The sequence below is a fragment of the Equus quagga genome, chromosome 3, assembly GCF_021613505.1.
Source record: "Equus quagga isolate Etosha38 chromosome 3, UCLA_HA_Equagga_1.0, whole genome shotgun sequence".
Taxonomy (NCBI): domain Eukaryota; kingdom Metazoa; phylum Chordata; class Mammalia; order Perissodactyla; family Equidae; genus Equus; species Equus quagga.
The window spans coordinates 153,398,733-153,411,455 of NC_060269.1; the positions used below are offsets into that span (position 1 = coordinate 153,398,733).

Here is a 12,723-nt window from a genome sequence, read left to right on the forward strand (position 1 = left end):
CCGCGCAGGGCACTACAGCTCCCAGCAGGCCGCGCTCGCCCGACCCGCCGCTTCCTCCCTGCGCGCGGCCTGCTGGGAGTTGTAGTCGCCTGGTCTGTAGAGGAATAGATTCAGCCGTACCCTGCTGGTATTTTACCGTCGCGTCTACTTATCGCTGGCTCAGTTATCGCGAGACGAGGAAGGAGGCGGGCCCTGGTACCCGCACGTGTTTCCTGAGGACAGCCACTCTCGGGCCGGCTTCTTGGGCTGCAGGCTTCCTTCCTCCGCGTCTGCGAGGCCGTGGGGAATCGGGCACCTTGGGCTGCGGCGAGTGTGCGCCATGGGCAAGGCCAGGTCGGCCGGGGCGCGCAGGAAGGCCCCCGGGATCCCGGTGGGAGCGCGAGGCGGCCCGGCGAGGCCCAACCCCAACCCGTTCGAAGTGAAGATCAACAGGCAGAAGTTCCAGGTCCTGGGCCGGAAGACGCGCCACGACGTGGGGCTGCCCGGGGTGTCGCGCGCGCGGGCCATCCAGAAGGTAAGCGGGGCGGGGCTATCCCCTTCACCCGGCCGGGGGTCTTCAGGCACAGCGCCTAACCTGGCGGCGGGCGCCCGAGAGGGCTGCGCGCGCTGGCCCGGCCCCGCCCCCGCCCCCGCCCGTGGGGCGGCCGTCCTCCGGGACCTTGGCACCGCACGCCTGTGCTTTTTGAACCTGTTCCGGCGGTGTAGCAGACTCGGGAGCCGGACTGCCGGGTTTGGACCACACACTGGCTGGCCGCGAGGCCTTGGGCAAGCTGCGTAGTTCTCTGTGCCTCAGTTTCTTTGTCTGTAAAACGGAGATCATGACAGTACCTATGTCCTAGGGCTGTTGGGAGAATTAAATGTGTTCATTTGAAGTCCTTAGGACAGTGCCTGGCACAATGAAGATGATGTGTATCATGTATATCGTGCATCAGTTACACTGTTGTTAGTATCTTCCTGGTTCTGTTTTTGCGTGAGCCGGAATGACCTTCCCCAGGAAAACTCCTGTCCCACTTTCAGGACCCAGCACACACGTGTGTTTCCTTGTGACTCCTTTTCCAGCTCCCTCAGGTGCCACGGCACCCAGACGTACCTGTTATGACTTTTCTTCATTGAGACTTTGAGTCCTGCTGGTTTAGGGACCGTCGATCTTTTCCTTCAAGGGATAGAGGATTAGATAGGATGCTCGAGATGTTTGAAAGAATGAGTGTATCCCTCCTTTGAAGCACAGAACCTTGTCCCTTGCAGGGTAACTGAAATGCTCCCTTTTGTGGAAAGTGTCATAGCTTCCATCTTTCCTGTGCTTATGGTCCCAGAGTATTCTATACCTTTCAAATTCAGTTCAACAAATGGCATTCTATACGCAGCTTCTGAGACATATTCACTGGTTTGTTGAGCAATACTTGTTGTTACCCTGAGGAAGATACATTAGTAGCTTGGTGAAAAATTTAAGGCACAGAAAGGACAAGTAAACTTCCTAAGGTCACACAAATGGGAAGGGCTGGTGCTTGCGCTCGGTTTGAGTGTCCGTGAAGTTTTTATGCTCCCGTGAGCACTTACATTTAAGCTCTGTTCTAGCTCCTGGGGAGATAAAGGTAAATTAAGATGTGACCCCTGCCTTTAAGGGCTCATAATCTATGTTCTGTCACACAGTGTGCAATTGGGCTGATCTTTGAGTTGAATCAGATGTCCTCCTTACTGCAAGGAGCTGGCAGTACGTGTACTAGACAAGACAGACTGACGACTGACTTGATGAGTGAGTCCCTCGTTACACACCCCGAGGCAGGCACTGGGGCTCAGATAGTGTGGGCTCTGGAATAGACGTGGCTATGTTCACCACGCAAGCCTCAGTCTTCTCATTTCTAAAGTGGGGATAATAATAGACATCCTGTCTCTCATGGAGGGTGTAAGAATTAAATAAAATAAAACATTTAGCACATAGTAAGTGTTCTCTAAATACTAGCTGTAATTCTTTTTTTTTTTTTGAGGAAGATTAGCCCTGAGCTAACATCTGCTGCCACTCCTCCTCTTTTTGCTGAGGAAGACTGGCCCTGAGCTAACATTCGTGCCCATCTTCCTCTACTTTATATGTGGGACGCCTACCACAGCATGGCTTGACAAGTGGTGCCATGTGTGAACTGGCAAACCCCGGGCCGCCAAAGCGGAACATGCGCACTTAACCCTGTGCCACCAGGCCGGCTCCCTAGTTGTTATTCTTAAACTTCTCAGCTTGTCATTCTCCAGCTCTTTGACAATCTGGCCCCAGTATATTGTCCTTGCTTTGTCTCTTGCAACTCACTTTGTCCAAGGCCTATCTTATCTCTCAAAGCCAGCTCAAGTCGCCTCTTCTGATACTGTCCCAAGCCCCACAGCCCAAATAGGACAGGTTGCTCATGCCTCTGGTACCTGACAGGTCCCCCGCCCTGCTCTGTGCTGAAGGCCTGGGGTGAATGGGCTGTGGGGACCTTGCTGCTTCCTCCGCATCCCCAGTGCTTGGCCCGTAGTAGAAACTGAGGTGTTTGAAGGAGTCAGAAGTAGAGCCTGAGTGCTCTGGGGCCCACAGTTGGGAGAAGGTGTAATAGGAAAGTCAGAAAATTCTTCATAGAGGGAGTCACACTCAAGCTCAGAAGGGCGAGCAGTATGTTTACAGGTGGGGACGGAGGCACGTTGTGCCAGGAAGTAGAGAGCGTGACAAGACATGGGGTTGAAGAGCTCAGAGCTGTCTGGAGGGGACGCAGGGCGTCTGGTGGAGTTGAAGCATGAGGTGTGTGCAGGGGCAAACAGGGCTGGCCTGGGAGGCTCGAGACGTTTTGTCTGTGATGGTCCCTTGGAAGTGAACAGGCTGTCCTATGTGTCTTCTCACCTCTAGTCAGTGGTGGCACTTTGGGGCAGCACTTGGATGTAGAGGGAGAGAGCAGGCTTTGTGTTGAGACTGCCAGGTGCCAGGCCCAGCGCCATCACTTTATAGCTGTGCTTCAGCTTTCTCGTTTCTAACATGCTTTGTAAAATGACAGTAGTTAATATGTCTGTTGATCCCTTAGGACGGGACAGGCATTGTGTCTTTAAGAAGTTTACATTTGGGGGCCAGCCCCGTGGCCGAGTGGTTAAGTTCGCATGCTCCACTTCACAGGCCGGTTCGAATCCTGGGCACGGACGTGGCACCGCTCATCAAGCCATGCTGAGGCAGCATCCCTCATGCCACAACTAGAAGGACCCACAACTGAAAATACACAGCTATGTACCAGGGGGCTCTGGGGAGAAAAAGAAAAAATAAAATCTTGGGGAAAAAAAGAAGTAGTAGTTTACATTTAATCCCCACAGTCAGCCTTATGAGGGAGTACTGTTACTATCCCCATTTTATGCCTGAGGAGACTGAGAAAAGGAGCAGTTTATAACTTTCTTCAGGTCGAAAGTGCTGGAGCTAAGACCCAAACCCAGACTCGAGTGCTTCACGCTTCCAGGCAGGAACCCTGTGCCTGGCGCTGCCCTGAGCCATCTTCTGTTAACTCTTGTGATCCCCTTAGCAACAGCCCGAGGTGGGTACTGCCTTTATCTCCCTTCTACAGGTGAGGCCATGGGAGGACGGAGGGGTTAGGTGCCTCCCGAGGTCAGCCTGGCTGGGCAGTGGTGGAGCTGGCAGGATTCACTGTCCACACTCCTGACTACACCTCCCAAGCCTCATGCACTTGTCTGTGAATGACCAGGAAAGTGCTGTGAGTATTGGTTTGGAATTACAAATGAATTTTAGCAAGTAGGCCCGTTTGCAAGTCGGGAATCTGCGAATAACAAGGATTGACTGTGTAGACAAACGAACTCATGTATACAACCAGCGAAGAGAAAATAGGCAGGGCTACTACAGTCTTTGTGTCTGTAATGGGTCATAACGTCATAGTTGACAGAGATGGCTTCCTTTTCGACCCCTTGTTCCATGTTTCCCTTCCTCTCAGCCAGGCCGTCAGCTCCTCTGGCTTCTTTACCTGATGGAGAGCCCTCTAAGTGCTCACTCGTTCCGCTTTCTTGTCTGTTGCTTTCGTTTTCCTTTAACCTTCACTGTTCAGCTTGCAAGTACTAAGGCCACCCTGGAGAGTCCCCTGGGTTCCAAATTTGCCCCCTTTGCCCCCCTTGTATGGCAGCAACCCAGTTTCCCCTCAGTAACTGAGATCAATCTTTCCAGCCAGTAGATTAGCCCCTTTTTTCGGACTGTTGGTTTCTGTGGCCTAAGGCATACAAAATGACCAGTGGCAGTGTCATCCTCCAATTTGTTAGAACCATGGTTGTGTCCCCTTGTGGAGGCATTTCCCTCTGGGAACTAAGATCTCCCAGCATCAGAGCTCACCAGAGTTGCAGGACCACTGTGAAATGGCTTTATGATCTGTTTTTCAGCGTACCCAGACCTTACTAAAGGAATACAAAGAAAGGGATAAGTCCAATGTGTTTACAGATAAGCGCTTTGGAGAATACAATAGCAACATCAGCCCAGAGGAAAAGATGATGAAGAGGTTTGCTCTGGAACAACAGGTATGGAAGCCAATTGGAGGAGGGTCTTCAGCTCTCCATTTACACAGAAGTCAAGCACAAGGAGAAGGCAGGTTCCCTCTGTTCATTTATACTTTGGTGGGCACTTGCCCATTGGGTACAGTGGGTGGGTCTTAAATCCTGACATTGTCTGGCTTGGCCAGAGGGGAAGCAGCCTTCCGCAAATACCCGTTGGGAGGATAAATATCTTCACCAGAGTACACGGCGGTAACAGGTGCTGGAGTTCTTGGCTAAACTGCTGCCTCCAGCTCGGTTGAGTGGAGAGCGAGCAGGTATGGAACATTCCTCTGGGTAAAGCTGCCTGATTTACCAGTACCTTAGACTGGCCCATTGATTTATTTACCTTCTGTGGGTTCTGTTTATATCTGAGTCCTTCCTCAGATGGCCCAGAGTAGTCTTAAAGCTGCTTAGGCTACATTGTCACACTGCGCAAATAGTGGAAAAATATTTGGTTTTGCTATTTAAATGAATGTGGGAATTTTAGGAAACTGATTTTTTTTTTCTCTTCTGTCAGCGACAACACGAAAAAAAAAGCATCTACAACCTAAATGAAGATGAAGAATTAACTCATTATGGCCAGTCCTTGGCAGACATCGAAAAGCATAATGACATTGTCGACAGTGACTGTGACGCTGATGAGCCAGGAACGCTGTCAGGTGAGGGCTGGGAGCGAGGGGACAGTCTGTCCGCTCACGTTACACTTCCTTCTGCCCTTCTTGGAGACCTGGAAAAGTGTCTTGGGTAAAAGTGTCACTGATCATCAGCCTCTCAAGAAATGCTACACGTAACAGGATGTTTTTTAGATATTTACTGTAATTTTTGAAGTGAATCATTAGGAAACAAATTCTCTTTTGTCCAACTACGCAACACAGTGTGTTCTCCTAGATTAGGACATCCTACAAGTCACCCCCTGCCGGACAGGTGCGCCCCCTTGTCCAGCGCAGAGGCGGAGGCTGAGGGCAGAGGTTGGGAGCTTAGGCTGCACGCCGGCCGGAGTCGGGCTTCTCCTCCGGGTGGGTTTGACGCTAAACGGGAACTGCAGTGTTACCCTGTTTCACGCTATGAAAACAAACGTTTAGTGAACTGTGAAATAAACTATGTTTGGATTTCAAACCACGTAAGTATCTAAAAGGCTTTCTTTTTTTTCCTAAAGATTGGCACCTGAGCTAGCAACTGTTGCCAATCTTTTTTTTTTTTTTTCTGCTCTTTTCTCCCCAAATCTCCCCAGCAGGTAGTTCGTAGTTGTGTATTTTTAGTTGTAGGTCTCTAAAAAGCTTTCTGATTAAATCCTAATATAAGCATACTGACAGAAGATTTTCTTTTTTCTGAGAATTCTTTTCTGAATCTTTTATGTAATACCACCTTATTTGTTAGTGTATTGTAAATTTCTGTTTTCAGAAAATATTGTAAATAATCTTCAATTACTTGAATACTAAATGAGTAGTGTTTCCTGATATGCTAAATTTTCCAGGAAGCAGAGGAGTCATTCATTTTCCACAAATACTGGTTTATGTGCCAGGCACTGCTCTTTGTTATAGGGAAATAGCAGTGAATAAAACCCTCCTGCAGCTCACGTTTTCCTGGCGAGATCCAGACAATAAACAGAACATGGCACCAAATTATGCAGACTCATCGAAAGCAGAAGTGCTCTGGGATAAAAATAAAGCAGGCGGCAGGTGGGAGTTGCTGTCAGATGGTCTTGATCAGCCTCCCTGAGAAGGTAGTGGTCTCGGGGCGAGGGCCATGTGGGCCAGAGTGTCCTCAGAGAAGGAACAGTTCAAAGGGCCTGAGGTGGGAGCGTGCCCAGGATGAGTGGGGAGACTGAGGCTGGAGTGGGCAGTGGTAACAAGCAGGTGGACCAGGGCCTCCTAGGCCACAGGAAAGATTGTGGCTTTTCCTCTGGAACAGGAGCTCCTGGAGGGATTTGAGTGTGGAGCTACAGAATCTGGTCTGGCAGAGCCAAGGGGATGTCCGGACTTGTGTTGGGTGAATTAGACGTAGGTGTGGGAGAAGGAGAGGACTCAAGGGTGAGCTGGAAAGATGAGGTTGCCGTTCGTTGGGCTGGGCAAGACTGGCATAAACAGGTTTCGGGAGAGCTTGGAACGCCTGTTAGACCACCAAGGGCGCCCGTCAGAAGGGCAGGGGGAGGCCTGGAGTCCCAGGGGCTGCAGCCTTCGGAGCCCGAGGAGCAGAGGAGACTGAGACTCAGCAGCTGCCGCTGCCGTCTGCTGTGCCCACTGGACAAGCAGCGAAAGCCTTTCCAGGGAAGAGATGAAACGTGTCAGGTGCTGCTGCTGATAGGAGGAGTGAGAACTGGCCTTTAAATTAGGCAAGAGTCCCTTTCAGAGGAGAGGCAGGGGAATGCTCGAGTGGAGTGCAGAGAAGAGTCGAGGAGAGGGGCCACTGAGGACAGGGGCAGCTCCGTGGGAGATTTTACTGGAATGGGGGCCAAGAAGTAGCGGGGGCAGTGAAGTGGGGGCCAGAGAGTTAGTTGTTTCTTAAAAGAATGCCAGCGGCAGGGCTGGGGAAACAACCTAAAATGTTCCATCTCTGTTACTAGTGTGAGATTGTGGGTAAATCGCTTAATGTCTAAGCCTCCATTTTCTCATTTGAGAAACTGGATTTTTTAAGGTTTCTTTCCATTCCAACTTTAGTGGTTTCCACAACATTTGCTTTCTCTCTTCTGCTCTGGTGACTCAGGCAGGCTAAGGTCAGTGACTCTTGATGCTGACTCAGGCTCCTGCGGTCAGGACTGGCTGATCCCGAGCCCCTGCCTGAGGAGGTGTGAGCCATGGGGAGGGTCTGAAGTGGCCCTGAGCCTGGACCCTCCTGCCCGAGACTCAGATTCCAGCTTGTTCTGCTGTGTGTGCTCATCTTTCGTGAGATTTGAACGCAATTGAAAAATAGGTTCTTGGTGTTTCCAGTCCCTTGGATCATGGCCACTTGGTATTTTTATGTCTCTGGGTTTTCTTGGAGTAGCTCATCTCGGTATTTCTTCACTGCCACTATACCTTATGCCAGCTGCTGTGGATGAGAATTTTTTCTTGAATAAGGAATCAATTCTCAGGACTGCACTTGGAGAAATGGTGGTGAGTATCACAAAGAATGCTTCCTGAGCTGGCGCCAGGGCTTCACAAAGGTGTTTTCTGCCCTGTCTCCAGCCGAGTTGACTGCAGCCCATTTTGGAGGTGGTGGCGGGCTCCTTCATAAGAAGACCTCTCAACAGGAAGGCGAGGAGGGGGAGAAACCCAAATCACGCAAAGCACTCATTGAGGAGCTCATTGCAAAGTCAAAACAAGAGAAGGTGCGTTAGTTACTAGTCTTGAGGTGGAGAAGCTCCATCATAAGAGAGAGTCACCAAAATATTTTTGAGCTTTTTTCTCCTGTACGTTTTTAGGCTGTATTTAATATTTGCTATGAGTTTAGTAAAAGCATTCATTTTGAATAGGAATACTTTAAATTTCATCTAGGATATATTTCTGATGTCGGTTCTGGTATTTTGTTTTTTTCATTGCTTGGTTTTAGTATTTTGACGAGTATCCAGATTCACAAAGCATCACTATTTTCTTACTAACAGCGAACTGCTCAGAGGATCTAGATGAATAGTATATAGCAGGAAATAAGTTGTCTGATGAAATTTTGTAGCTTTGCATTTAAGACACTAATTTCTCGTCTCTTTTCTGTTGGCACGTTAAGCACTCGTTGCGTGTGGCCTGGACGTGGACGCTGGGCTGCTCAGTTGGAGTGCAGCAGTAACGGTGTGTGCTGTGTCTGTTCTTTTTCCCCAGAGAGAGAGACAGGCTCAGCGAGAAGATGCCCTTGAGCTCACAGAGAAGCTGGACCAAGACTGGAAAGAAATTCAGACTCTCTTGGCACACAAAACGCCCAAGTCAGAGAACAGAGATAAAAAGGAGAAACCAAAGGTGGGAATCAGGAGATGGAAACAAACTCTGAACTTAGGCCTGTGGACTCGACCTTTCTCTGGAGAAGAGGCGGCCCAGGCATCAACAGCCTCTGCTGTGTTTCAGTGAGGACCTAAGTTCCCTGTCGAGCTTTTATCGCATTATCTGACGTGTTGCGTCGGCGTGGAAGCAGGCTGAAAGTTGCTTCAGTATCTACTCCAGAATAATTAGACTGGAGAAAGTGGTTTTCTTGGTATCAGGAATACTTGGTGGGGGAGACCTTCAGATGGTGTTTGAATTTTCCCTTAAGACACTTGGGTATTGATATATATGTTTACTTATTTTTCCCTCTAAACGTTCTTTTAGTCTAAGCATTCTTTTTAGTCTAAGTTGTGGGAAAAGCTGCGTTTGTTTGAGTAGCTAGGAAATAGGATTTCACCAGATTCCCTTGTCTTGTGACCATCTGGACGTCTGTGAGTCAGCTCTGCCGTTGCTCTTACCTTAACCTAATCTCTCATTTTGTGGGCTTAACGCCTAGATGAGCAACATTTAGTTTTGGAAAAGCAGATCTATTTTGAAAAGAATTTTCTAGGAGCGAAAAGTCCTATATGACCTAAAAGTGTCCTCAAGACTGATGAAAACAGCTTTCTCTCAAGAGAAGAAGACTTAGGATGTGGTTGAGCTTCTTCCGTAATGGCGCCCACCCATACTGGAATGTGCAGACAGCTAGCTGTGCAGATCTTTGCTTTAAAGAAAAAAAACCTAAAAATGAAAAACTTCCTTCTTTCTGCCTCAGCCTGATGCATATGACATGATGGTACGTGAGCTTGGCTTTGAAATGAAGGCCCAGCCCTCTAACAGGATGAAAACGGAGGAGGAGTTGGCAAAGGAGGAGCAGGAGCGGCTTAGAAGCCTGGAGGTACGGGGACCCCAGCGGCGACGCAGGGGGAGGGGCTCCGGGAAACCGCGGGCCGCCCGGTCAAGGCCCTTTCTTAGCTTTGTAAGATGTGCTGAAGATGCACTGTTTTATAAATGGAAGGTTTTCAGGCTATTTAGAATTCATTGTTTTGCTATAAACATCTTTTTTCTGATTACAAAAGCAAAAAAAATTGCAGATAATACTTAAATATGCCAAGTAAAAAATGGACGTCTTCTAATGCTTTTACCTCAGAACAACTGCAAACACTATAGTGCACTGCCTTCTCAGCTTTCTTCTGTGCATTAAAAATGGTTTTTAAATTTTATTATGTTAAAACAAAAATGAAGCAGAGACGTGCCGTCCTGGGTCTGGCTCTGCCGTGTGACCGCATCGCAGCCTCTTCCTGGGCCAGGTGCGTGTTTTCACTTGTTTGATCGTGTGCAGACCTCAGTACAACGTGTCCTCCTCTCTCTTCTCGCTCTGGAGCGGGGAGTGAAAATTAGGATTGGCCGGCACAGTGTGGCCTGAAAGGCCTCAGAGTAACAGGTCTGCCTTCCTTGTGACTAGAAAATATTTCTTCCACCATCTTTGTTTTTATCTTTCTTAAGTCGGAAAGTCTTCCGAACGACGCCTGTCACGTTCGCACGTTTGACTGAGGACTGAACGCAGGAAGCAGGCGTGGGCGCCCGCAGGGCTGAGAGCCGTGGGCCGCCCGAGAGCAGGACGGTGCTTCTCCTTTGCACGTACTCAGTGAGCACAGCCTATGGCTTTTCTCTCTCCTGCTCAGGCTGAAAGACTCCGAAGAATGCTTGGAAAGGATGATGAAAACTCCAGGAGACCAGGTCACGTGTCAGCGGATGACTTAAGTGACGGCTTCATCCTGGGTGAAGATGACAGGCGTTTGCTTTCCTACAAAGTGAGATGTTTGCCTTCATTTTCTTTGTTTTCTTTTTTTAGTTTAAAAGAGCACAGTTTCTGATATTTTATCTCGTAGGTTTATCACAGATGGAAAATGTAAATCTTCAAAAACACTTTCTCTGCAGTTCTTTCCTTGGGTGTTTGTGGTGTGTCAGATATGGAGGCTTCACAGAGCCCACCCTGACCATGGCCTTCTCCCTCCCCCGGGGGAAGGAACGCAAACAGCAGCAGTAGGCGGGCTAGACTCCTTTCACCGTTCACTCGGTTACTGACGTGAGCTACTGGGGTTTATAGGTGTATGATTGTCTGCATGAACTCACGTTGATACTGAGGGGGCTAGCTCAAGGTTTGAGTTCTGAATAATTCTGAGTAAAATAATTAAGTTTCTAAGACTGGTGCAGTTTTTTTTTTTTTTTTTGAGGAAGATTAGCCCTGAGCTAACTACTGCCAATCCTCCTCTTTTTGCTTGAGGAAGATTGGCCCTGAGCTAACATCTATGCTCATCTTCCTCTACTTTATACGTGATATGCCTGCCACAGCATGGCTTTTGCCAAGCGGTGCCATGTCCACCCCCGGGATCCAAACCGGCAAACCCCAGGCCGCCGAGAAGTGCAAACTTAACTGCTGTGCCAGCGGGTCAGCTCCTGGTGCATTTTTGTTTTTTGTTTTTTGTTTTTTGTTTTTTTAAAGATTTTATTTTTCCTTTCTCTCCCAAAGCCCCCCGGTACATAGTTGTGTATCTTTAGTTGTGGGTCCTTTTAGTTGTGGCATGTTGGACGCCGCCTCAGCGTGGCCAGATGAGCGGCTCCATGTCCACACCCAGGACTCGAACTGGCAAAAACCCTGGGCCGCTGCAGCGGAGCGCACGAACTTAACCACTCGGCCACGGGCCGGCCCCCCGGTGCAGTTTTTAATTCACAGACTCCATAAGATCTCTACCCGTCTCCCTTTTAGACTGTGTCAGTCAGGGTTCAGGGCAGGAAAGCAGGAGGGACCAGGTGTATCAGGCAGAAAGGATCCGAGGCTGGAAACTGGATTCTCACAAGACCACTTGGTTATCTGGGGGAGCACAGTCAGGGGTCACCCACAGGTCTTGAGGTCCCACCACCTCCAGGTGTGGCCCGGATGCCAGGACCCTCTGCTGACCCAGCTGTTCCCAGCCCCAAAGCCAGTGGTGGGGTGCTGCAGACCTGCAGCTGCTTGGCCCGCAGCCACTGCTGCGTCTGGCACTTCATGGACCCCTGTCGCCCCCTGGCAGAAGTGACCCCTTGCACCAAGTCTAGTGGCAGCGGTTTGGGAGATGTGGGTCCCAGGCCTTTAGCCCCTGTGGCTCAGGACTGCATTAGAAGGGGTGGAGCAGCAGGCCTCTGGCCAGGGCCTAAAGCAGCATGGCGCGTTTCTGTTCCTGCAAACGAGTCAGGTAAAGCCCTGCGTGTCCAGCATCTGAGGGCTCACAGGGTGTTCCCACCGTCACCTCCCTGGGTAGTGATGCCTGTGGTCTCCATGTTCTGCTTCTAGGATGGAAAGATGAACGTCGAGGAAGAGCAGAGCAGGGAAGCCAGTGACGGTGAGAGCGAAGAGGAAGAGGGCGAAGACTCGAGTGAGGAGGACCCAGAGGAGAGCGACGACCCAGATAGCCACTCAGACCTGGAATCTGACGAAGAGAGTGAGGAAGGAAGTGGGACACCAGAGAAGGAGCGGCGGCACGCTCCTGGGAAAAGGTTGACAAGCGATGGTCAGAAGGCTCGAGAAGCTGCCAGAACGGAGCTGCCCTATACGTTTGTAGGTAGGCAGACAAGTGGGTTTTCTTATGTTTTTTTTTTTTTTTTTTTAAGATCAAATATATTTAATTGATTAGTGATAAGGATTATGGGTAATTTTTTTTTTTTTTTTTTAGGATTTTTTTTTTTTTTTTTTATGTTATGATGGATTACAAGCTTGTGAAATTTCAGTTGTACATTTTTGTTAGTCATGTTGTGGGTACACCACTTCCCCCTCCGTACCCTCCCCCCACCCCCCCTTTTCCCTGGTAACCACCGATCAGATCTCCTTCTCAATATACTAATTTCCACCTATGAGTGGAGTCATATAGAGTTCGTCTTTCTCTGACTGACTTATTTCGCTTAACATAATGCCCTCGAGGTCCATCCACATTGTTGTGAATGGGCCAATTTCGTCTTTTTTTATGGCTGAGTAGTATTCCATTGTGTATATATACCACATCTTCTTTATCCAATCATCAGTTTCTGGGCATGTAGGCTGGTTCCACGTCTTGGCTATTGTAAATAATGCTGCGATGAACATAGGGGTGCAACAGACTCTTGAGATATCTGATATCAGGTTCTTAGGATAGATACCCAGTAATGGGATGGCTGGGTCATAGGGTATTTCTATTTTTAACTTTTTGAGAAATCTCCATACTGTTTTCCATAGTGGCTGTACCAGTTTGCA

The 12,723-nt window shown here is 49.1% G+C and overlaps 1 protein-coding gene across 2 annotated transcripts in view; it reads left to right on the forward strand.

Moving 5' to 3' along the window:
* The first annotated feature begins 215 nt into the window (after nucleotides 1-215).
* NOP14 (NOP14 nucleolar protein) overlaps nucleotides 216-12,723 on the forward strand; it is a 29,254-nt gene continuing 16,746 nt past the window's right edge. For both annotated transcript variants that reach the window (XM_046656065.1, XM_046656066.1), the window contains exons 1-8: nucleotides 216-514; nucleotides 4,381-4,515; nucleotides 5,048-5,189; nucleotides 7,695-7,837; nucleotides 8,322-8,456; nucleotides 9,232-9,354; nucleotides 10,142-10,270; nucleotides 11,791-12,058. In XM_046656065.1, coding sequence (XP_046512021.1) covers nucleotides 320-514; nucleotides 4,381-4,515; nucleotides 5,048-5,189; nucleotides 7,695-7,837; nucleotides 8,322-8,456; nucleotides 9,232-9,354; nucleotides 10,142-10,270; nucleotides 11,791-12,058 — 1,270 coding nt within the window. In that variant the 5' untranslated portion in view covers nucleotides 216-319. The remainder of the gene's footprint in view (nucleotides 515-4,380; nucleotides 4,516-5,047; nucleotides 5,190-7,694; nucleotides 7,838-8,321; nucleotides 8,457-9,231; nucleotides 9,355-10,141; nucleotides 10,271-11,790; nucleotides 12,059-12,723) is intronic.